Source organism: Macaca nemestrina, chromosome 15 (genome assembly GCF_043159975.1).
Source record: "Macaca nemestrina isolate mMacNem1 chromosome 15, mMacNem.hap1, whole genome shotgun sequence".
Lineage (NCBI taxonomy): Eukaryota > Metazoa > Chordata > Mammalia > Primates > Cercopithecidae > Macaca > Macaca nemestrina.
Window position 1 is genome coordinate 85,745,866 of NC_092139.1, and position 26,435 is coordinate 85,772,300.

The 26,435-nt window shown below is 42.3% G+C and overlaps 1 protein-coding gene and 1 non-coding gene across 7 annotated transcripts in view; one reads left to right on the forward strand and one right to left on the reverse strand.

Annotated features, from left to right (window-relative positions):
• The window catches only part of LOC105480735 (clathrin heavy chain like 1), a 113,849-nt gene that overhangs the window by 66,783 nt on the left and 20,631 nt on the right, over positions 1-26,435 (reverse strand). For 4 of the 6 annotated variants that reach the window (XR_011613882.1, XM_071080008.1, XM_011739882.2 and 1 more), the window contains one exon: positions 9,484-9,752. Coding sequence is in view for 4 of the 6 variants with exons in the window: in XM_071080008.1 (XP_070936109.1) it covers positions 9,484-9,752 (269 nt within the window). In the remaining 2 variants the exon portion in view is untranslated. Of the gene's footprint in view, positions 1-7,624; positions 8,067-9,483; positions 9,753-18,656; positions 18,676-26,435 lie in introns of those variants that run through there. The other 2 variants (XM_011739883.3, XM_011739884.3) reach the window with 2 other exon arrangements.
• LOC112426490 (small nucleolar RNA SNORA15) lies at positions 5,991-6,123 on the forward strand. Its single transcript, XR_003017830.2, has one exon. It is a non-coding gene; the product is annotated as a small nucleolar RNA SNORA15 (small nucleolar RNA).

Below are 26,435 nucleotides of genomic sequence, written 5' to 3' on the forward strand. Positions count from 1 at the left end.
TCCAAGTAGCTGGGACTACAGGCGCCCGCCACTACGCCTAGTTAATTTTTTGTATTTTTAGTAGAGATGGGGTTTCACCATGTTAGCCAGGATGGTTGGCCTCGTGATCCGCCTGCCTCGGCCTCCCAAAGTGCTGGGATTACAGGCGTGAGCCACCGCGCCCGGCCAGAATTTATATTTTCTACTAAAGAATTTCAGTACATTTATATCCAATGTCAAATGCTCAAAAAGCTAAGTGAATGGAATACAAAAGGGTCCCAGTTCAAGCTCCTGTAATTAAACATTCAATTGTCTCTGCTGAGTGAGCTCACATGTAGTTCATGAATAAAATCCTCAGCCTATTCCCCACTCACTCACAACTCCTTAAAATGGGATAACAAAGGCTTCAACTTTGTCTTTAAAAATATTTTCTATCGCACAGATTTCTGTTAAAGTTATTCAGCAAAGTATTGACACATTCTACAACATGGATGAACCTTGAAAACATGCTGAGGAAAGAAGTCAGGCATGAAAGGCCACATATTGTCTGATTCCACCTATGAAATATCCAGAATAGGAAAATTTATAGAGACAGAAAATAGATTAGTGGTACCAAAGCCTGTAATAGGGAGAAATAGGGAGTAACCAGCAGATAAGTATAGGGAGAAATACTTATAGGGAGAAATAAGGGAGTAACCAGCAGATAAGTGGTCTGTGTTTTAACAGAAAAATGAGCATGAAAAGGTAAAAATGAGAATCCAAAGACAGGACAAAACCCTCCCCAAGAGATTGGGAAGACTTCCAGCAACATGATGACAGCACATTTGAGTCCCACAGGTACAGATACCTAAACGAAGCCTAAACTGAAGCCAAGACAAAGAGGCAGAGAAGACAGAACAGCCGAGGTGAAGGTGAGAGACCAGACCTGAGGCTACGTCTGTGGCCTTGGGCCGATGGCCTGCTTCTAAGTCTTAGGCACCTGCTAGGCTTACCCTCCCACCTCATGGGGCTGCTGAGTGTTAAGTGTGTCAAATTTGGGTATTAAGTGTGTCAAAAAGGCATGTTAAGGACTGTAGCAGGCAAGGATTCAATGAGCAAATGCATTCACTGTGCCAGGCACAATGCTAGGGGCTAGGGATAAGTAAAATATGACGCAGGTCCTTCTCTCAAGGACAGATGGTGAGAGTTTCTGGCAAGTACACAAGCAACTGCAATACAGAGTGCTGATTGCTACGGCATGGGAGAGAACAAGATGCCTTGTCAGCTCACCAAGATCAGTAAGTCAGGGAGGTTTCCCAAAGTGACACCTAAGCTGGAGTAAGAGCTAACCAGGTGACAGGAACAGAAGTTGTTTCAAACAGAAACAGGCATTTGCATTTGTAAATGCTTAGACAGGGTTGGCAAACTATGGCCCCATATTCCCCTTTCCCACTCCTTTTATTTTTTTTTTTTTTGAAACAGAGTCTCGCTGTCTCACCCAGGATAGAGTGCAGTGGTATGACCTCAGCTCACCACAACCTCCACCTCCCAGGTTCAAGCGATTCTCCTGCCTCAGCCTCCTGGGTAACTGGGATTACAGGCATGCACTAGCATGCCCGGCTAATTTTTGTATTTTTAGTAGAGAGGGGGTTTCACTATGTTGGCCAGGCTGTTGTCAAACTCTTGACCTCGTGATCCATCTGCCTTGGCCTCCCAAAGTGCTGGGATTACAGGCATGAGCCACCGCACCTGGCTTCCCCTCCCCTTTTTATGTTGAGGTGACATTCACAAAACATAAAATGAACCATTTTAAAGTATATGATTGAATGGCATTTAGGACATTCACAATGTTGTAGAACCAAAACCTTAGCATAGTTTCAAAACATTTTCATCACCCAAAAAAAATTCCTGTGCCCATTAAATGGTCAGTCCCCAGTCCTCTGACCCAAGTCCCCTAGCAGCCACCAATCCTGCTTTCTAGCTCCATAGATTTACTGATTCTAAATATTTCATATAAATGGAATAATAAAATATGAGGCCTTTTGTGCCTCTCTTCTTTCATTTAGTAAGGTTTTTGAGGTTTACCTATGTGTAGCATGTATCAGTACTTCATTTTTAGGGTTAAATAATATCCCACTGTATGGATACACCACAACTTGTTTATCCACTCATTTGCTGGTGAACATTTGGGCTGTTTCTACCTTTTGGTTATTATAAAAAATGCTATTATGAATATCTGTGTAAAAGTTTTCGTGTGGATACATTTTCATTTCTCTTAGGTAGATACCTACCTAAGAGAGTCTCGCTCTGTTGCAAAGGCTGGAGTGCAGTAGCGCAATCTCGGCTCACTGCAAGCTCTACCTCCCAGGTTCACGCCATTCTCCTGCCTCAGCCTCCCGAGTAGCTGGGACTACAGGTGCCCGCCACCATGCCCGGCTAATTTTTTGTAGAGACAGGGTTTCCACTGTGTTAGCTAGGATGGTCTCGATCTCCTGACCTCGTGATCCGCCCGCCTTGGCCTCCCAAAGTGCTGGGATTACAGGCGTGAGCCACTGCACCCAGCCTTACGTTTAACTTTTTGAGGAACCGCCAAACTGCTTTCCACAGCATCTGAACAATTTTATATTCCTACCACTAATGTAGGAGGGTTCCAATTTCTCCACATCATTGCCAACACTTCTTTTCTTTTCTTTTTTTGAGACGGAGTTTCGCCCTTGTTGCCCAGGCTGGAGTGCAATGGCGTGATCTCGGCTCACCGCAACCTCTGCCCCCTGGGTTCAAGCAACTCTGCCTCAGCCTTCCTGAGTAGCTGGGATTACAGGCATGCACCACCACACTTGGCTAATTTTGTATTTTTAGTAGAGATGGGGTTTCTCCATGTTGGTCAGGCTGGTCTTGAACTCCTGACTTCAGGGCCAACACTTATTTTCTACTTTGTAAAAATTATAACCACCCAAGTAGGTGTAAAGTAGTACTTTATTGTGGTTTCGAGGGTGGATTGTTTTTCCTAATGGCTAATGATGTCAAGCAAGTCCTTTGCCCATTTTTTAACTGGGTTGACTTTTTGTTGCGGAGTTGTAAGTGTTCTTTGTATATTCTGGATACTAGAACCTTATCAGATACATGATTTTCAAATATTATATCCCAGGTTGTCTTTTCACTTTATTGACAATATCCTTTTATGCACAAAAGTTTTTAATTCTGAAGTCCAAATTATCAGTTGTTTAATTTTGTTGTTCAGTCTTTTGGTGCTATTATATATCTAAGAATCCATGCCAAACCCAAAGTCATAAAGCTTTCTCCTTATGTTTTCTTCTAAGAGTTTTGGAGTTTTAGCTTCTACATTGAGGTTTCAGATCTATTTTGAGTTTATTTTTGTACATGGTGTGAGGCAGGTGACCAACTCCATTCTTTTGCATGTGGATATTTAGTTGTCCCAGCACCATTTCCTGAAGAGACTACTGTTTCCCCATTGACCAGTCTTGACACTTCCATCAAAAATCAATTGGCTACAGATGTAGGGGTGTATTCCTGGACGTTACATTTTTTTCCCATTAGTCTACATGTCTATTCTCATGCCCATGAGGTGTTTTGTTGTTGGTAAATGCATGGGATTTTTTAATTTGTTGGTTTTTAGTTTGTCAGTAAAGCATATACAAGTAACTATGATTTATAATTTTTGTTTTATATTCCTCAAACATGATGGTTTCTTTGTAAAGAGGCATAATTCCCAAGAGTTTGTTGTTGTTGTTGTTTGTTTTGTTTTGTTTTTGAGAGTTTCACTCTTGTCGCCCAGGCTGGAGTGCAATGGTGCGATCTTGGCTCACTGCAACCTCTGCATCCCAGGTTCAGGCGATTGTCCTGCCTCAGCCTCCCAAGTAGCTGGGATTACAGGTACATGCCACCACTCTCAGCTAATTTTTATATTTTTAGTAAAGATGGGGTTTCATCACTTTGGCCAGGCTGGTCTCGAATTCCTTCCTGACTTCAGGTGATCCGCCTGCCTCGGCCTCCCACAGCACTGGGATTACAGGCGTGAACCACCGTGCCTGGCCCCCAAGGGTATTTTTGAAAGCTTAATTGAGATATAATTCACATACCATAGAACTTACCTGTTTAAAGCAAGCTTGTCCAACATGTGGCCCATTACAGCCTTGTATGCGGCCCAAACACAAATTCATAAACTTTCTTAAAACATTATGAATTTCTGGCCGGGCACGGTGGCTCATGCCTATAATCCCAGCACTTTGGGAGGCCGAGGCGGGCAGATCATCTGAGGTCAGGAATTCGAGATCAGCCTGACAAACATGGAAAAACCCCATCTCTACTAAAAATACAAAATTAGCCAGCTGTGGTGGTGCATGCCTGTAATCTCAGCTACTCAAGAAGGCTGAGGCAATAGAATCACTTGAACCCCGGAGGCGGAGGTTGTGGTGAGCCAAGATCATGCCATTGCACTCCAGCCTGGGCAACAAGAGCGAAACTCGGTCTCAAAAAATATATATATATAAAATGAATTTTTTTGCAATTTTTGTTTTTAGCTCATCAGCTATTGCTAGTGTATTTTATGTGTGGCCCAAGACAATTCTTCTTCCAATGTGGCCCAGGTAAGCCAAAAGATTGGACACCCCTGGTTTAAAGTATACCATCCAATGTCTCTTCATATACTCAGAGGGTTGTGCAATCATCGCTACAATGTAGTTTTAGAATACTTTCATCCTTTAAAAGAAACCGTATTAGCATTCAATCCTCATTCCCATCTCCCACACTCCACCTCCAGTCATAGGCAACTACTTATCTATTTTCTGTGTCTATAGATCAGACTATCCTGAACATTTCAAATAAATGGAATCATATAATATGTGGTCTTTTGTGAATGGCATCTTTCACTTAGTTTAATATTTCCAAGGTTCATTCATGATGTATTTTTAGTAGAGATGGGGTTTCACTATGTTGGCCAGGCTGGTCTTGAAATTCTGGCCTCAGGGTGATCCGCCTGCCTCAGCCTCCCAAAGTGCTGGGATTACAGACATGAGCCACTGTGCCTGGCCCTTCTAAGAGTTTTATAGGTTCAGTTCTTACATTTAGGTCTGATCGATTTTGAGTTTTTAGTATTATGAGACAGAGGTCCCATTTAATGCTTCTGCATACAGATGTCCAGTGCCCAAAAACCTTGTATTGAACAACTATTCTTTCCTTCACTGAACTGTCTTGGCATCCTTGTCAAAAATCAATTGACCGTAAGGGATACAACATTCTGATTAGACTGGAGGAATAAGTTTCAAGTGATCACACCTATAATCCCAGCACTTTGGGAGGCCGAAGCAGGCAGATCACTTGAGGTCAGGAGTTTGAGACCAGCCTGACCAACATGGTGAAACCCAACCTCTACTAAAAATACAAAAATTAGCTGGGCGTGGTGGTGCATGCCTATAATCCCAGCTGCACGGGAAGCTGAGACAGGAGGATTGCTTGAACCCGGGAGGTGGAGGTTGCAGTGAGCCGAGATCGTGTCACTGCACTCCAATCTGGGTGACAGAGCAAGACCCTGTCTCAAAAAATAAAAAAATTAAAATTAAAATTAATGAATTTTTAAAAAATGTATTTGCACTCAACTGATATTATTTTAATTCAGAGAAATATGTTCATAACTTATTAGAAATAATCTTGAGTAGTTTGAGACCAGCCTGGCCAACATGGTGAAACCCTGTCTCTACAAAAAATACAAAAAAAAATTAGCCAGGCATGGTGGTGTACGTCTGTAATCCCAGCTACTCGGGAGGCTGTGACAGAGGAATCGCTTGAACCCAGGAGGTGGAGGTTGCACTGAGCCAAGATCGAGCCATTGCACTCTAGCCTGGGCAACAGAGCAAGGCTCTGTCTCAAAAAAAAAAAAAAAAAAAAAAAAAAGAAATAACCTTGAGTAAGTTTAAATTTATTTCTAAGTTGATACTATGGCTAGGTTTTGATAATTTTTATTTGGTTTCCCTTCCCTTTAATTGGAAAATTAACTTTCATACCCTGTTCACAAAACATGAAAGCTGATTTTGAATGTTAAAAAAAAAAAAATCACGAGGTGCCATGCAAAAGCAATCTTCCCTTCAGAATGACTGATGGTATGCTCAGGTTTTTCATAGCATATCATCATTAAAAGTGAATAAAATAAATGGGCCAGGCGTGGTAGCTTACACCTGTAATCCCAGAACTTTGGGAGACTGAGGTGGGTGGATCACTTGAGGTCAGGAGTTCGAGACCAGCCTGGCCAACATGGTAAAACACTGTCTCTACTAAAAACGCAAAATTAGCTGGGCATGGTGGCACATGCCTGTAGTCCCAGCTACCCGGAGGCTGAGGCAGTAGAATCACTTGAACCTGGAAAGTGGAGGTTGTAGTGAGCCGAATTTGTGCCACTGCATTCCAGCCTGGGTGACAGAGCGAGACTCCGTCTCAGAAAAAAAAAAAAAAGAAAGGAAAAGAAAACCTGGCTTTTGGGGATATCACTTTTCTGGGACTCATCTATTCCTTTTTTTTTTTTTTTAAATTTTAGAGACAGGGTCTTGTTTCTATGGCCCAGGCTGGAATGCAAAGACATCATCATGGCTCACTGTAACCTGGAACTCCTGGGCTCAAGCAAATCCTCCTGCCTGAGCCTCCCAGGTAGCCAGGACTACAGGTGCATGTCACCACACCAAGCTAATTTGTTTGTCATCTATTCTTAAGTTAGTACCACATGTTATTCTTTTTTAAACTTTATTTTTTTTGAGACAAGGTCTCACTCTGTCACCCAGGCTGGAGTGTAGTGGTGCAATCTCAGTTCACTGCAACCTCCGCCTCCCAGGCTCAAGCAATTCTCCCACCTCAGCCTCCAGAGTAGCTGGAACTACAGGTGCATGTCATTATGCTTGGCTAGTTTTTGCATTTTCTGTAAAAAATGGGTTTTACCATGTTGCCTAGGCTGGTCTCAAACTCCTGGGCTCAAGATATCCACCTTCCTCAGCCTCCCAAAGTGCTGGGATTACACACATGAGTCACTGAGGCCAGCCAGTATCACATTCTTGATCACTGTAGGTTTGTGGCAAGTTTTAAAATTGGGAAGTATAAGCACTCCAATTTTTTGTTTATTTGTTTTAGGGTTGTTTTGGCTATTCTGAGTTCCTTGCAATTCCTAAATAAATTTTAGGATCATCTTGTCAATTTCTACAAAGAAGTTAGCTGGTATTCCAATAGAGATTATGTTGAATTTGTAGACCAATTTGAGGAGTACTTCCATCCTAAAAGTATTAAATCTTCCAATCCATGAACATGGGACATTTTTTTATTTAGATCTTCTTTAATCACTTCTAATCATGTTTTGTAGTTTTCAGAATGTAACTTTTGCATTTTTTAAATTAAATTTACCTCTAAGTATTTTACTCTTTTTGATGTTATTATGAATGAGATTGCTTTCCTGATTTCATTTTTTGATTGTTCATTGCAAATGTCTAGGAACACAACTGATGTTTGCATACTGATACTGTATTCTGTAACCTTGCTCAATTTGTTTATTAGTTCTAATAGTTTTTTACTAGATTCCTTAGGAATTCCATATACAAGTTTATGTCATCTGCAAATAGAGACAGCTTTAATTCTTCCATTTAAATCTAGATGTCTTTTATGTTTTTCTCACCTAATTGCCCTGGCTAGAATCTCTAGTCCAAAGTTGAACAGAAGTAGCAAGAGAAGACATCCTTGTTCCTGATCCTTGGGGGAAAGCTTTCAGTTTTTCAACACGAAGTAAGATGTTAGTTGTATTTGTTGTAGATGCCCTTTATCAGGGTGACTAAGCCAAAGTCTTAGGTCTTGTTTCCCCTGTATATCTGCAATGCCACTGCCTTCATCTGGTCACACATGCCTCATTTCTTCTGGGGGTTGCAGAAATGGAAGAGATCCTCAAGTGGAAAGAAGTACTCCTTCCCTCTTTGCGTATTCTTAATCTTTCTCATACATGTCTCTACTCTAGAACAGACTACATGGTTTTGTTCCTGTATCTGCCTTTCAACTAGTCTCCTGGCCTCCAGTCTTCATGGCTGTCCATCTCCAACATCAAAGATAGCAGTTTTTCCATTCCACTATGCTGCTAAGAAGGAAAATTAATTACATCACTCTCACTCAAAACCTGCTACATAATTCCCATTGCCTGCAGTCTGGCCCCCCACTCATCTCTCTACGTCTTGCCCCTCTAGCTACCTAATATGCTTACCTATAGGTATCATCCACAGTGGACGACCCTAGACTCCCAGAAAGAGCCATTCCCCTCTATTCCATGCCTTTGCATGCACTGTTTCCTTCCCAAGTGCGCTTTAATAGCTAGCAAAATGCAGCTTAGATCCCCTGTGTTGTGGGCTCTCTTGACTTAAGCTGCTCTCTCATGGCTCCCACAGTATTCTCTTCGAAGATGTGACAGTTCCTTAATTACTAGAATTGTGCAGATACACCTTCCCCACTAGGCTGTAGACAGATCATTCCCTGGTCATCAGGATTGAATGATTAAGATCTGTGTCCCAAGTGCAAACATCCTATAGTCCTCAAGTATCTGGTGACTGAATTAGTCACCAGGAATGAAAAAAGGGAGGACAGAAAGATACTGCTTTCATTATAAAAGAATATGAGTTAGTAACATTCCAGTAAGTCCTTGAAATACAGTCTAAGGACTACTTTTTTTTTTTCCCATAAAATTAAACACTTCTTAGTGTTTAAAATAAGCAGCATTTACACAGAAGCAGCTCTATGTTAACCATCTAGATGCTGGGACTTTGATACAACAGTGCAGACACAGTAGGGCCAGAGATGCCAGGAAGGCCGTGCTGTGTGCAGGCTGCGGTGCGTGCGGGCAGTGTGTGCACTCACCAAGGACAGACCAGCTGACCGCCCATTTTCCCAAGACCTCCCTCCCTGCAGCAGCTGTGCACATCAGGGCCCCTTGACCCCATGGGCCACGGTCCCTCCCTGCCCTGGCTGTGACGCAGTGGGCAGGACGTCTAGTCCTCTCTCGTCTTCCTGAAGGACTTCTTATAAATCTGCGTTCCAAATTATTCTACAAAATTCCTCAACAACCTCTCAAAACAGTGCTAGAAATAGTTTACACAACGAACATCAGGAACCTGATGGAATGCAGTAGTAGTTAATGGGCCAAAGGTAAATTAAGATTATTTGATCCAAGTTCAGATTTCTTTGTAATCTCTATTTCTCTCAGTTCCAGGCCTACTTCTGCCTTATACCTATAACCAACTTCTTTTTTTTTTTTTTGAGACAGGGTCTTGCTCTGTTGCCCAGGCCGGAGTGCAGGGGCACTATCTCAGCTCACTGCAACCTTGAACCCCTGACCTCAAGAGATCCGCCCGCCTCGGCCTCCCAAAGTGCTGGGATTACAGGCATACGCCACCACACCTGGCCCTATAACCAACTTCTAATGACTTAACCATTCCATTCTAATATAGGGCTTTGAAGTTACATCAGACCAGCCCCTAAAGGCAGCTCAAGGCTTACCTGAGCCGAGATGCCTATGAGGAGCAGCCACTTCTGGTACTCATCAGTCCGGTAGTGAATCACCTGGCAGCCCGCCAGACTGGTATGTCTATCAAACATCTTCATGGGCTGGGAGTCACCTTCCATGCTCCAGTGGTAGACTGCAGTCTCGGTCACCAAGGCAACAGTGTTCACAGAAACCCATTTCCAGAAAATCACCTCTTCTGCCATAGAATGAGCCTTCATTTTACTCTTCATCTCAATATTAAAGATCTGAAGTGTCTTCCCAGCTAGTATTTGATATAATAGAGATTAAAGAAAGATAAATTAAAAATCTGAAAGACAAATTAGTATACTGTTAATTCTGAATTATTTTAATATTACTTTAGGTTGTACTGCTAATCTGATTAACAGGGTCTGAAAGATGCTGCCAGAGTAGTAATTAACCATACCTTAATGTCTAAATATTGAGAAGAGCCTGTATGCATTAAATTATTCTTCAGAAGAATATAAAAGCGTATAAATATTCATAGAAATATGTGAATAACAATGAGAAATTAGTTCTACTGAAGCACGCCTCTCTTTCAGATTGGTTTCTTTTTGTTTCAAAATACTTTTCTGGATAAGTCAGCAAAAACATAAGACGCCCCTTCTCTGCGCAGTCTCCAATTTTCAAGAAAGACTACAACTATCCCTTCACACTAAACCAACTTCTCCAAATTTGTCTTAAATTCTAGACCAATGCTGACAAATGGAATTTTCTACAATGTTGGATATATTCTATATTTGCATCCATCACAGCAGATAATAGTTATATGTGGCTATTAAACACTTAATATGTATCTAGCAAGATATTTCAGGAACTGAATTTATACTTTTATTTAACTTTAATTAATTTAAATGTTAAACAATCCCATGCAGCTAATGTCCAATAGGACAGTACAGTTCTAGACAAAATATTTGGCATCCATTCTCTGGCAAGAGACCCATATTGTTTCTACCTGTAGCAATGAACTAAGTTTTGATTTTGGAATCTACACAAAATTTAGAGCTAACATAAAATATTAAAATATTGCTTCCCACAAAGATTGGGAACAAGGAAAGGATTATTTCTCTGACCATTTGTTTTGACACTGCGAATGACATAGCTAGTGTGATAAGGCAAGACAAATAAAAGGCATAAAGATCAAAAAAGGAAGTAAACCTGTCTTAACTCACAGACAACATAATTATTTACAAAGAAAATCCTACGGAATCTACAAATCTATAAAACAATTATTAGATTTAATAGGTGACTACAGGAGTGCAGCAAGATGCAAAGTCAACCTACAAAAATTTGAATTGGGCTGGGCACAGTGGCTTACACCTGTAATCCCAGCACTTTGGGAGGCTGAGGCAGGTGAATCTCTCGAGGTCAAGAGTTTGAGACCAGCCTGGTCAACATGGTGAAACCCCATCTCTACCAAAAATACAAAATTTAGCTGGGCATGGTGGCAGGTGCCTATAATTCCAGCTACTTGAGAGGCTGAGGCAGGAGAATTGCTTGAATCCAGGAGGCAGAGGTTGCAATGAGCCAAGATGACACCACTGCACTCTAGCCTGGGTGACAAAGTAAAAACGGGTCTCAAAAAAAAAAAAAAAAATCAACTGAATTTTGAGATACTAGCAGCAAACAATTTGGAAATATAAAAAAGAATTCAGGCCAGGCATGGTGGCTCATGCCTGTAATCCCAGCACTTTGGGAGGCCGAGGTGGGCGGATTACCTGAGGTCAGGAGTTCAAGACCAGCCTGGCCAACATGGCAAAACCCCATCTCTGCTAAAAATACAAAAATTAGGTGGGTGTGGTGGCATGTGCCTGTAATCCCAGCTAGTCAGGAGGCTGAGGCAGGAGAATTGCTTGAGCCTGGGAGGCGGAGGTTGCAGCAAGCTGAGATTGTGCCACTGCACTCCAGCCTGGCCGACAGAGTGAGACTCTGTCTCAAAAAAAAAATTCGTAACACCACCCAAAACATAGCATTTTGGAGTAAATTTAACAAAGGGTAAGCAAAGCCTCTACACTAAAATATTCCTGAAAGAAAGTAAAGGCTTAAATCAAAGAAGGGGCATACCATTTTCATGGATCAAAACACTTAAAATTGCTAAGATGTCATTTCCCCCTAAATTATCTACAGATTCAATGGAATCCCAATCAAAATACCAGCATACTTTTCCTTCTTTCTTTTTTATAGAAAGAAGGAAAGAGACAGGGTTTCACTTTGTTACCCAGGCTGGAGTACAGTGGAGCAATCATAGCTCATTGCAACCTCAAATTCCTGGGCCCAAGTGATCCTCCTGCCTCAGCCTCCCAAGTAGTTGGGACTACAGGCATGCACCATCACACTCAGCTAATTTTTCTGTTTTCTTTTTCTTTTTTGAGACACAGTCTCTCTCTGTTGCCCAGGCAGGAGTACAGTGGCATGATCTCAGCTCAATGAAGCCTCCACCTCCCAGGTTCAAGTGATTCTCCTGCCTCAGCCCCCCGAGTAGCTGGGATTACAGGCACATGCCACCACACACACCTAATGTTTGTATTTTTTGTAGAGACAGGGTTTCACCATGTTGGCCAAGCTGGTCTCAAACTCTTGACCTCAAGTGATTTGCCTGCCTCAGCCTCCCAAAGTGCCGCGATTATAGGTGTGAGCCACCATACCCAGTCTAATTTTTTTTTTTTAGAGACTAGGTCTCGCTATGCTGCCCAGGCTGGTCTCAAATTTCTGGCCTCCTGCAATCCTTCCATCTTAGCCTGCTGAAGTGCTGGGATAACAGGTGTAAGCCACCACCCTGGCCCAGCATCTTTTGTTTGGTGGAAAATAAAATGATGTTATAACGAATATGGAAATGCAGAGGACAAAGAATAGATATAACAATTGTGGAAAAGAGCAAAGCTGGAAGACTTACGATACCTAATGTTGAGACATTCTATAAAGCTATTAATAAAACCTATGTTATTCTCATAAGACACACAGATCAATGAAATAGAAGAAAGTCTAGAAATAGCTGCATGCACTGATTTGATAAAAGTGCCTCAAAAACCTCAACAGGCCCAAACACATTTTTTATAAAAATAGAAAAATCCATCCTAAAATGTATATGGAATCTCAAAGGACCTCAAAAAGCCATCTTGATAAAGATGAACAAGTTTGGATGATCTCACACTTCCTGAATTTAAATCTCATTACAAAGTTAAAGTAACCAAATGTATGGTAACAGCATAGAAACATAGACACCAATGCAATATAAGAGAGAACCCAAAAATGAACCTTCACATATATGATCAAATGATCTTTGACAAAGGTACTAAGACCATTCAATAGGAAAAAAGAATACTCTTTTCAACAAATAATACTGGGAAAACTGGGTCCACAAAATAATAAAATTGGACCCTTACCTTATACCATATACAAAAAGTAACTCAAAATGGATTAAAGACCTAAACATAAAAACTAAAATCGGCCGGGCGCGGGGGCTCAAGCCTGTAATCCCAGCACTTTGGGAGGCCGAGACGGGCGGATCACGAGGTCAGGAGATCGAGACCATCCTGGCTAACACGGTGAAACCCCGTCTCTACTAAAAAATACAAAAAACTAGCCGGGCGAGGTGGCGGGCGCCTGTAGTCCCAGCTACCCGGGAGGCTGAGGCAGGAGAATGGCGGAAACCCGGGAGGCGGAGCTTGCAGTGAGCTGAGATCCGGCCACTGCACTCCAGCCTGGGCGACAGAGCGAGACTCCGTCTCAAAAACAAAAAAAACTAAAATCACAGGCAGAACCTGAGTCCTGTTCTCTCATTTTCCTCCCCAGACAGCATGAGTTTCACCACTCGTTCTACTACCTTCTCTGCCAACTACCGGTCCCTGGGATCCGTCCAGCTGCCCAGCTACAGTACCCGGTCGATCAGCAGCCCAGCCGGCATCTATGCAGATGTAAGGGGTTTGGGCTCTCAGATCTCTGTGTCCTACTCCACCAGTTTCCAGGGTGACTTGGGGTCCAGGGCCCTGGCCACTGGAATGGCCAGCGGTCTGGCAGGAATAGAAGGCATCTAGAATGAGAAGGAGACCATGCGAAGCCTGAACGACTACCTGGCCTCCTACCTGGACAGAGTGAGGAGCCTGGAGACTAAGAATCAGAGGCTGGAGAGCAAAAATCGGGAGAACCTGGAGAAGAAGGGACCCCAGGTCAGACACTGGGCCATTACTTCAAGACCATCGAGAAGCTGACGGCTCAGATCTTTGCAAATTCTGTGGACAATACCTTCATCGTTCTGCACACTGACAATGCCCATCTTGCTGCTGCTGACTTTAGAATCAAGTATGAGACAGAGCTGGCCATGCGTCAGTCTGTGGGGAGCAACATCCATGGGCTCTGCAAGGTCACTGACGACATCAATGTCACTGGGCTGCAGCTGGAGACAAAGATCGAGACTCTCAAGGAGAAGCTGCTCTTCATGAAGAAGAACCATGAAGAGGGAGTAAAAGGCCTACAAGCCCAGATTGCTAGCTTTGGGCTGACTGTGGAGGCAGATGTCCAAATATCAGGACCTTGGCAAGATCATGGCAGATATCTGGGCCCAATATGACAAGCTGGCTCAGAAGAACCTAGAGAAGCTGGACAAGTACTGGTCCCAGCAGATTGAGGAGAGCACCACAGTGGTCACCACGCAGTCCGCCGAGATCAGAGCTGCTGAGCTGACACTAATGGAGCTGAGATGTCCAGTCCAGTCCTTGGAGATTGGCCTGGACTTGATGAGAAATCTGAAGACCAGCTTGGAGAATAGCCTGAGGGAGGTGGAAGCCTGCTACACCATGCAGATGGAGCAGCTCGACAGGGTCCTACTGTACCCGGAGTTGGGGCTGGCACAGACCCGGGCAGAGGGACAGTGCCAGGCCCAGGAGTATGAGGCCTGGAACATCCAGGTCAATCTGGAGGCTGAGATCACCACCTACCACCGCCTGCTGGAAGATGGGGAGGACTTCAATCTTGGTGAGGCCCTAGACAGCAGCAACTCCATGCAAACCATCCAAAAGACCACCACCTGCAGGATAGTGGACGGCAAAGTGGTGTTTGAGACCAATGACACCAAAGTTCTGGGAACTGAGCCAGCAGAAGCAGGGTACCCTTTGGGGAGGGGAGCAGGAGGCCAATACAAATTTCACAGATTAAAAAAAAAATCCCAACAATTAAAATCATAAAACATTTAGAGAAAACATAGGGGAAAAGCTTGATGATGTTGGATCTTGCAATGACTTTTTTTGGTATGACAATAAAAGAAAAAAATGAATTGGACAGCATCAGAGGTCACAAAAGAGAGAAAAGGCAACCCATAGAATGAGAGAAAATACAGGCATATCTCGTTTTATTATACTTTGCTTTACTGTGTTTTGCAGATATTGCATTTGTGTTGTTGTTTTGTTTTGAGACAGCATTTCGCTCTTGTTGCCCAGGCTGGAGTGCAATGGCACGATCTCAGCTCACTGCCACCTCTGCCTCCCAGGTTCAAGAGATTCTCCTGCCTCAGCCTCCCGAGTAGTTGGGCTTACAGGCGCCCACCACCATGCCCAACTAATTTTTGTATTTTTAGTACAGACTGGGTTTCACCATGTTGGCCAGGCTGGTCTCAAACTCCTGACCTCAGGTGATCCGCCCGCCTCGGCCTCCCAAAGTGCTGAGATTACAGGCGTTTTTTTCGTTTCGTGGAGAAAAAAATATCAAAGGTTTGCGGCAATCTTCCATCAAGCAAGTCTATTGGTATCATTTGTCTGATAGCATGTGCTCACTTCCTGTCTCTGTCACACTTTGGTAATTCTTGTGATATTTCAAACTTTTTCATTATTATATTAGCTATGCTGCTCTGTGATCAGTGATCTTTCATGTTTTTACAGTAATTGTTTTGTGGTACCATGAACCACACACATATAAGATAGTGGACTTAATAAATGTGTGTGTTCTAACTGCTGCACTTACTGGCCATGCCCTAGTCCCTCTTCCTCTCCTCGGGCCTCCTTATTCCCTGAGACACAACAATATTGAAATAAGGCCATTTAACAACCTTAACAACCTTCCTTGCTAAAGGAAAGTGAAAGTGAAAAGAAGAATCCCACGTCTCTCACTTTAAGTCAAAAGTTAGAAATGATTTGGCTTGGTGAGGAAGGCCTATCAAAAGCCGAGACAGACTGAAGGTTAGGTCTCTTGCACCAGTTAGCCAAGTTGTGAATGCAAAGGAAAAGTTATTTAACAAAATTAAAAGTGTTATTTCAGTGAACACATTAATGATAAGAAAACAAACAGCCTTATTGCTGATATGGAGAAAGCTGTAGTGGCCTGGATAGAAGATCAAAGCAGCCAGAACAATCCATTAAACCAGAGCCTAATCCACAGCAAGGCCCTAACTCTCTGCAATTCTATGAAGCCTGAGAGAGGTGAAGAAGTTGCAGAAGAAGTCTGAAGCTAGCAGAGGTTGATTCATGAGGTTTAATGAAAGAAGCCATCTCTATAGCATAAAACTGCAAAGTGAAGCAGCAAGTTCTGATACAGAAGCTGTGCCAAGTTCTCCAGAAGACCTAGCTAAGATCATTGATGAACACATTTTCAATGGAGAAGAAACAACCTCCCACTGGAAAAAGATGCCATTTAGGACTCAAGTGAGAGAGAAGTCAATGCCTGGCTTCAAAGCTTCAGAAGACAGGCTAACTCTCTTGTTAGGGGATAATGCAGCTGGTAACTGGAAGCCAAAAATCCCAAGGCCCTTAAGAATTATGCTAAATCTCCTCTGCCTGTGCTCTATGAATGGAACAACAAGAGTCGTGATGATAGTACACCTGTTTACAGCACGGTTTACTGAATATTTAAAACTCACTGTTCAGATCTACTTCTTAGAAAAAAAAATATTCCTTTAAAAAGATTACTGCTCATTGATAATGCACCTGGTCACCTAAGAGCTCTGAGGGAGACATACAAGGAGATGAAAGCTGCTTTCATGCCTGCTAACATACCAATTCTGCAATCCATGGATCAAAGAGTAGTTTCAACTTTCAAGTCTTAAGAAATACATTTTTAAAGGCTACAGCTGCCATAAATAGTGTCTCCTTTGATGGATCTAGGCAAAGTAAATTGATAACCTCCTGGAAAGGATTCACCATTTAGATGCAACTAAGAACATTCGTGATTCAAGGGAGGAGGTCAAAATATCAATATTAACAGGAATTTGGAAGAAGTGTTTTCCAAACCTCATGAATGACTTTGTGAGGTTCAGGACTTCAGTGGAGGAAGTCATTGCAGAGGTGGTAGGAACAGCAAGAGAATTAGAAGTGGAGACTGAAGATGGGACTGAACTGTTGCAATCTCAGGATCAAACTTGAACAGATGAGGAGTTGCTTCTCACGGATGAGCAAAGAAAGTGGTTTCTTCCAATAGAATCTACTCCCAGTGAAGACGCTGTGAACATTGTTGAAATGACCACAGGAATTTAGAATAGTACATAAACTTAGCTGATAAAGCACCAGAATTTGACAGGACTGACTCCAATTCTGAAAGAAGTCGACTGTGGGTAAAATGTTAGCAAACAGCATTGCACACTACAGAGGAATTTTTCATTAAAGGAAGAGTCAGTCCTGCGGAAACTTCATTAATGTATTTTTTAATTATTTTTTATTTATTTACTTATTTATTTTTTGAGATGGAGTCTCGCTCTGTTGCCAGGCTGGAGTGCAGTGGTGCGATCTTGGCTCACTACAACCTCCACCTCCCAGGTTCAAGTGATTCTCCTGCCTCAGCCTCCCAAGTAGCTGGGACTACAAGCGCCTGCCACCACGCCCAGCTAATTTTTTTTTTATTTTTAGTAGAGACAGGGTTTCACCATACTGGCCAGAATGGTCTCAATCTCTTGACCTCATGATCTGCCTGCCTCAGCCTCCCAAAGTGCTGGGATTATAGGCGTTAGCCACCGCACCCGGCCTGATGTCTTATTTTAAGAAATTGCCACAGCCACTCTGGTCTTCAGCAACCACTACTGTGATCAATCAGCAGCCACTGGCATCAAGGCAAGACCCTCCACCAGTAAAAAGATTACAACTCACAGCTGGGAGCAGTGGCTCACGCCTGTAATCCCAGCACTTTGGGAGGCCGAGGCCGGCAGATCACTTGAGGTCAGGAGTTCGAGACCAGCCTGGCCAACATGGTGAAACCCAGTCTCTACTAAAAATACAAAAATTAGCTGGGAATGGTGGCACATGCCTGTAATCCCAGTTACTCGGAAGGCTGAGGCAGGAGGATCCCTTAAACTGGTGGACAGAAGTTGCAGAGAGCCAAGATCGCACCACTGCACTCCAGCCTGGGCAACAGAGAGAGACCCCCGTCTTAAAAAAAAAAAAAAAAAAAGATTACAACTCAGTGAAGGCTAATAATGGTAAGCAATTTTTAGGAATAAATAGATTATTTGTTTATTTATTTTGAGACAGAGTCTCTCTCTGTCACGCAGGCTGACATGCAGTCCTCAGACTCCTGGGCTCAAGCTATCCTCCCATCTCAGCCTCCTTGAGTAGGTGAGACTAAAGGCATGCACCACCACCCCCAGCATTTTTTTTTTTTTGAGATAAGGTCTCACTGTATTGTCTCCCATGCTGCTCTTGAACTCTTAGGCTCAAGCAATCTTCCCACCTTGCCCTCTGAAAGTGCTGGGATTAGAGGTATGTGCCATCACGCCTGGCCAGAAATTATTACTTTTTTATTTTTATTTTTATTTATTTTTGAGATGGAGTCTCGCTCTGTCGTCCAGGCTAGAGTGCAGTGGCGCAATATCAGCTTACTGCAACCTCCACCTCCCAGGTTCTTGCCATTCTCCCACCTCAGCCTCCCAAGTAGCTGGGACTACAGGTGCCCGCCACCACACCCGGCTAATTTTTTGGTTTCGTATTTTTAGTAGAGACGGGGTTTCACCGTGTTAGCCAGGATGGTCTTGATCTCCCGACCTCATGATCCACCCGCCTTAGCCTCTCAAAGTGCTGGGATTACAGGCATGAGTCACTGTGCCTGGCCAAATTATTTCTTAATTAAGGTAATCCATTTTTTTAGACATAATGCTATTTTGCGCTTAATAGATTACAGCATAGTATAAACATAACTTTTATACACACTGGGAAACCAAAAAATTCATGTGACTCACTGTTGTAATATTCTTTTTATTGTCGTAGTTTGAAACTGAACCCAAAATATCTTCAAGGTATGCCTGTATATGGAAATAATATATCCGACAAGGGGTTAATATCCAGAATATATAAAGAATGCCTACAACTCAACAACAAAAACCACAAATACTCCAATTAAAAAATGACCTGCGTGGGATGGTTCACACCTGTAATCCCAGCGCTTTGGGAAGCTGAGATGGGATGATCACGTGAGACCAGGAGTTTAAGATCAGCCTGGACAATATGGCAAGACCCTGTCTCTACAAAGAAAAAATGCTTTTAATTAGCTGGGTGTGGTGATGCATGCCTATAGTCCTAGCTACTTGGGAGGCTAAGGTGGGAGGATAGCTTGAGTCCAGGAGTTCGAAGTTACAGTCTCTTAAAAAAAAAAAAAGACTACTATTAGAAAGGAAACAACACAAATAGCAAGTGTTAGCAAGAATGTGAAAAAATTAGAACACTGTGCACTACTGAGAATGTAAAATAGTGCAACCACTATAGAAAAGGGATGGCAGTTCCTCAAAAAATTTAAAAATGAATAATGATACGACCCAGTTAATTACTTGTGGGTAGAGAATCAAAAGGATTAAAAACAGGTTCTCAAAAACACATCTGTACACTCGTGTTAATAGCAGAATTACTCACAGATTTAGCTTTTTACCTCAAAAAAAGCTAAATCTAGCTGAGCTACACAGCTAGAAAAAAAGAGGTAATCTGACTATCCAGTTAGTTAGCCAAGCTACGCAACAACTCATATTATTACAATATTATCATCAATCAGCAAAACTGGTTTTTAACCACAATTTGAGAAATAAGGCTGCTGTTGCTAAAAGACAGTCTTTAATGATGTCATGTTACACCCAAGCAATAATTAAGATGATTTCTTGAATTCACGAAAAGGAACAACCAAATTTGATGCAATTTTTTTTTGTTTTTTTTTGAGATGGAGTTTCGCTTTTGGGGCCCACGCTGGAGTGCAATGGGGCGATCTAGGCTCACTGCAACCTCTGCCTCCCGGGTTCAAGCGATTCTCCTCCTTCAGCGTCCCAAGTAGCTGGGATTATAGGCATACACCAACATGTCCAGCAAATTTTTGTATTTTTAGTAGAGACGGGGTTTCACCTCGTTGGCCAGGCTGGTCTCAAACTCCTGACCTCAGGTGATCCACCTGCCTTGTGCTACCAAAGTGCTGGGATGACAGGTGCAAGCCATTGCACCTAGCCACAATTTGATGCAATTTATATCCAAAACACATGATCAGTAAGATAAAGGTTTGCTGCCTTAAAACAGTTCTAAAGTTAGCTATAACTATATTATAAACTTAAGTTTAAACTATATAAATTTATAAAACAACTGCTTTTGGACATAATTTAGGTGTGATGTAGTTTTGCTGTCTAGTTAAAATGGTAAATGTTAAACCCTCACTGTCTTCAGGCACTAACAGCTTATGGTAAACGACTTCTAATGAGACTGAACTAAGATGGGAGCTCAAATCCACAAAAAGAAATAAAGAGCACTGGATATGATAAATGTTGGTTAGTATAAAGATTTCTCTTAATTTCATTAAATAATATCATATAAAACCATAATAAAACTATAGGTTATTGGGTTTATAACATATATAGATGCATCTTATTTTCTCTCTTTTCATATATTTTATATATTCATATATATGAAAGATAATAGCGCAACAGAGGGACAACGAAATGAAGCTATGCTGGAGTGAAATTTCTGCATTTTAATAGAAGTTAATAATCTGAAATCATTTGTAGTAAGTTAGGATGCATTTTATAAACCCTACAGCAACCACTATACACACACACACACACACACACACACACACAATAGCAAAAAGAAAAATTCAGAAGAATTAAAATGGTATGCTACATTTTAACAAGAAAGGCACATGGTAAGCAGCTGTGCACATGTTCCTGCAGCAGCCTATATACACCTTGCCAGAAGTAGAGTTTTTCAAAACAATCAAGAAAACTAACAAATCTTATTTATTTATTTTTAGAGACAGGGTCTCATTCTGTTACCTAGGCTGGAGTGCAACAGCACGATCCCAGCTTACTGTAGCCTTGACCTCCTAGGCTCAGGTGATCCTCCAGCCTCAGACTTCTGAGTAGCTGGAACCACAGACGCATACTACCACACTGGCTAGTTTTTTTTTTTTTTTTTTTTAATTTGTAGAGATGGGGTCTCCCTATGTTGCCCAGGCTGGTCTTGAACTTCTGGTCTCAAGTAATCCTGTCGCCTCAGCCTCCCAAAGTGCTGGGATTACAGGCATGAGCCACAAGGCTCAACCCAAACCTTGGTTAATGATCAAGAAAAAAAGAGAAGACACAAATTATCAAAATTAAGAATGAAAGAGGACATCACTGCCAACCCCAAAGAAATTAAAAGGAGGGAATATTATGAACAATTTTATGTCAACATACTAGAAGACTTAGATAACCTGGATAAATTCCTAGAAAGACACAAATTACCAAAACTGACACAAGAAAACAGAAAATCTGAACAGATTCACAGCAAGTAAGGAAGGTGAATTTGAAATTTAAAATCTTCCCACAAAGAAAACCCCAGGACCAGAAGGCTTTCACTGTTGAATTCTATCAAATACTCAAAGAAGACAGAAATAAGTCCTTCACAGACTCTTTCAGAATATAGAGGAAGAAGGACTTCATTCTCTAAGGCCAACATTTGCCTAATTACAAAGTCACAAAAGGACATCACAAGAAAAGAAAACTACAGACCAATGATAAAAATAACAGAAAACCCTTAGAATATTAGTGAACAAAATCCAACATTTAAAAAAACCACCATACACCATGACCAAAAGAGATTTACCACAGGAGTGCAAGGTTGGCTTAATATCCAATAATTAATTTATGTAATACACCACACGAATAAAGGACACAAACCATGTGATCATCTCATTAGACACAGAAAATAGAAGGGAACTTCTCCAACTTGATAAAGGATTTATCTACCCCAAATCCACAGCCAACATCATATTTAATTGTAAAAGGCTAAAAACTCCCCCCCTAAGGTCAGAAATAATTCAACAATGTCTGTTCTTGTCACTTCTGTTTAATACTCTACTGGGTATTCTAGCCAATGCAATGTTGAAACCAACAGAATCTGGATTAGAAAAGAAGATGTAAAACTGTCTATTCACAGATAACATGATACAGTATGTAGAAAATGCCAAGGAATCCACTAAAAACTACAAGAATAAGTTTAATAAGTATATGGGATACAGAAAAATATACAAAACTTATTTTATTTCTATATACTAGTAAGAAACAATCCAAAAATAAAACTAAGAAAACAAGTCTGATCAAAAAATAATAAAATACTTGGGAATAAATTTAACAAAGAAGTACAGGATTTGCTCACTGAATATGCAAAACATCACTGAAAGAAATTAAAGATCTAAATAAACAGAGACATTAAATGACTAGAAGATTTAATACCGTCAAGATAGCAGTTCTTACCAAATTGATAAATTCAATGTAATCTCTATCAAAGCCCCAGAAGGATTTTTGTAGGAATTCACAAACTAAACCCAAAACTGAAGTGGCAATTCAAGGGATCTCGTTTCAAAGAGTTTAAAAAACTATTTTGAAAAATGCTAAGTTGGAGTACCAACACTATCTGACTTCAAACTTACCATAAAGCTACAACTATCAAGTAATCAGTACAAGAATGGACACAGATCTGGGCTGGGCGCAGTGTCTCACACCTGTAATCCCAACCTTTTGGGAGGCTGAGGCAGGTGGATCACCTGAGGTCAGGAGTTCGAGACCAGCCTGGCCAATATGGTGAAACCCCATCTCTACTAAGCATACAAAAAATTAGCCAGGCATGGTGGCAGGCACCTGTAATCCCAGCTACTCGGGAGGCTGAGGCAGGAGAATCACTTGAACCCAGGAGGCAGAGGGTGCAGTGAGCCAAGATTACGCCCCTGCACTCCAGGCTGGGCGAGAAGAACAAGACTCTGTCTCAAAAAAAAAAAAAAAAAAGAATTAAAACTACAAAACCATAGGCTAAGCCTCTTAGCTATGACTCCAAAAGCATGATCCATTAAAGAAAAAAAGAATAGGTAAGCTGGACTTCATCAAAATTAGTAAGTTTTGCCCTTCAAAACATATCCTATGGTTTGAATGGTTTTTGTTCTCTCCAAAATGCATGCTGAAACTTAATCCCCAAGTGTTGGGAGATGGAGCCTTTTGGGAGGCAAGCCCCCAGGTTCTTATAAAAGAGCTTGATGGAGGGAGTTAGGTTTCTTTTCCCCCTTCTGTCACAGTGTTCCTCCCCTCCAGAGGATGCAGCAACAGGGGCCATCTTGGAAGTAGAGAGGGAGCCCTTAACAGACACACTATCTGGTAGCACCTTAATCTTGGATTTCCCAGCATCCGGAACTATGAGAAATAAATTTATATTCTTTATAGATTTCCCAGCGTCAGGCACTTCATTATAGCAGCACAAACAGACTAAGACAAGATGTCATTAGGAGAATAAAAAGACAAGGTACAGACTGGGAGAAAATATATGTAAATTACATAGCTGATAAATGTATATTCAGAATATATAAAGAACTCTTATAATTCAATAACAAGACAGATAACCCAATTAAGAACTGGGTGGCCGGGCGCGGTGGCTCAAGCCTGTAATCCCAGCACTTTGGGAGGCCGAGACGGGCGGATCACGAGGTCAGGAGATCGAGACCATCCTGGCTGACACGGTGAAACCCCGTCTCTACTAAAAAAATACGAAAACTAGCCGGGCAAGGTGGCGGGCGCCTGTAGTCCCAGCTACTCGGAAGGCTGAGACAGGAGAATGGCATAAACCCAGGAGGCGGAGCTTGCAGTGAGCTGAGATCCAGCCACTGCACTCCAGCCTGGGCGACAGAGTGAGACTCTGTCTCAAAAAAAAAAAAAAAAAAAAAAGAACTGGGCAAAAGATTTAAATAGACACTTCTCAGAAAATATATATAAATGGTTAATAATCATATTTAAAAATAAAAGATATTTAATATAATTAGGCATTAGAGAAATACAAATTAAAACTACAAAATGCTAGTACACAACCACTGGAATTACTATAATAAAAAAGATAATATCAAGTGTTGGCATGGATGTGTGAAGAAACTGGCATTCTCATACATTGTTGATGGGTATATAAAATGAAACAGTCACTTTTGAAAACAGTTGGGCAGTTTCTTTTTTTTTTTTTTTTTTTTTTTGAGACGGAGTCTCGCTCTGTCCCCCTGGCTGGAGTGCAGTGGTGCGATCTCGGCTCACTGCAAGCTCCGCCTCCCGGGTTCCTGCCATTCTCCTGCCTCAGCCTCCCAAGTAGCTGGGACTACAGGCACCTGCCACCGCGCCCGGCTAATTTTTTGTATTTTTAGTAGAGACGGGGTTTCACCGTGGTCTCGATCTCCTGACCTTGTGATCTGCCCGCCTCGGCCTCCCAAAGTGCTGGGATTACAGGCATGAGCCACCGCGCCCGGCTGGGCAGTTTCTTAAAAAGCTAAACAGGGCCGGGTGCAGTGGCTCACGCCTGTAATTCTAGCACTTTGGGAGGCCAACGCGGGCAGATCACGAGGTCAGGAGATCAAGACCATCCTGGCCAACATGGTGAAACCCCATCTCTACTAAAAATACAAAAATTAGCTGGGTGTGGCAGCACATACCTGTAGTCCCGACTACTCAGGAGGCTGAGGCATTATTACTTGAACCTGGGAGGTGGAGGCTGCAGTGAGCCAAGATAGCACCACTGCACTCCAGCCTGGGCAACAGAGCAAGACTCCTTCTCAAAAAAAAAAGAAAAGAAAAGAAAAAAGCTAAACAGGCCGGTAGTGGTGGCTCATGCCTGTAATCCCAGCACTTTGGGAGGCCAAGGGGGTAGATCACGAGGTCAGGAGTTCAAGACCAGCGTGGCCGAGATGGTGAAACCCTGTCTCTACTGAAAACACAAAAATTAGCCAGGTGCAATGGCAGGTGCCTGTAATCCTAGCTACTCGGGAGGCTGAGGCACTTGAGAATCACTTGAACCCGGGCAGCAGAGGTTACAGTGAGCCAAGATCACGCCACTGTACTCCAGCCTGGGTGGGTGATAGAGTGAGACTCCATCTCAAAAAAAAAAAAAAAAAAACTAAACAAATTTATCATATGATACAGCAATTCTACTCCATCCAAGGGAAATGAAAATATATGTCCACATGCACACATATGTTTATTGCAGCACTATTTATAATAGCAAAGACATGGAACTAACCCAAATGCCCATCAGTGATAGACTGGAAAATGTGGTACATATACACCATGGAATACTATGCAGCCACAAAAAGGAATGAAATCATGTCCTTTGCAGGGACATGGATGAAGCTGGAAGCCATCATCCTCAGCAAACTAACACAGGAACAGAAAACCAAACACCGCTATTCTCACTCATAAGTGGGAGCTGAACAAGAGAACATGGACACAGTGAGGGGAATAACACACACCAGGCCTGTCAGGGGAGTGGGGGGCGAGGAGAAGGAGAGCATCAGGACAAAGTTAATGTATGCAGGGCTTAAAACCTAGATGATGGGTTGATAGGGGATGCAAACCACCATGACACATGCATACCTATGTAATAAACCTGCACGTTCTACACATGTATCCTGGAACTTAAAGTAAAATTAAAAAAAAAAAAAAAAAAAGGCCAGGCGCAGTGGCTCACGCTTGTAATCCCAGCACTTTGGGAGGCCGAGATGGGTGGATCACGAGGTCAGGAGATTGAGACCATCCTGGCTAACACGGTGAAACCCTGTCTCTACTAAAAAATACAAAAAAAAAAAAACTAGCCGGGCGAGGTGGCGGGCGCCTGTAATCCCAGCTACTCGGGAGGCTGAGGCAGGAGAATGGCGTGAACCCGGGAGGCGGAGCTTGCAGTGAGCTTGCACTCCAGCCCGGGTGACAGAGCGAGACTCCGTCTCAAAAAAAAAAAAAAAAAGAAAAGAAAGAAATTGCAGAACAATAACAACAAAGAAAATATGTCCACACAAAGATTTGTCAGTGAATGTTCATAGCAGCAATATTCTTAATAGCTAAAAACTGGAAACAATCCAAATGTCCATCAACTAGTGAATGGGAAAACAAAATGTGGCGTATCCATATAATGAAACACTATTAGACAATAAAAAGGAATGCACTACTGATACATGTTACAACATGGATGAACCTCAAAAACACTATGCTAGGTAAAGGAAGCCAGATGTAAAAGACTACATATTGTATGATTCCATTTATTTGAATTATCTACAAAAAAATCCGTGGAGGAAGAAAGCAGATGAGTTGCTGCCTAGGGCCAGGAGTAGGAGTGGGAGTGGGAATGGTTCTTTTTTTTTTTTTTTTTGAGACGGAGTCTCACTCTGTCACCCAGGCTGGAGTGCGGTGGCCGGATCTCTGCTCACTGCAAGCTCCGCCTCCCGGGTTCACGCCATTCTCCTGCCTCAGCCTCCTGAGTAGCTGGGACTACAGGCGCCCGCCACCTCGCCCGGCTAATTGTTTGTATTTTTTTTAGTAGAGACGGCGTTTCACCGTGTTAGCCAGGATGGTCTCAATCTCCTGACCTCGTGATCCGCCCGTCTCGGCCTCCCAAAGTGCTGGGATTACAGGCTTGAGCCACCGCGCCCGGCCGTGGGAATGGTTCTAAACAGGCAAGAGGAAACTTTCTGGGGTGGTAGACATGTTCCAAAACTATAT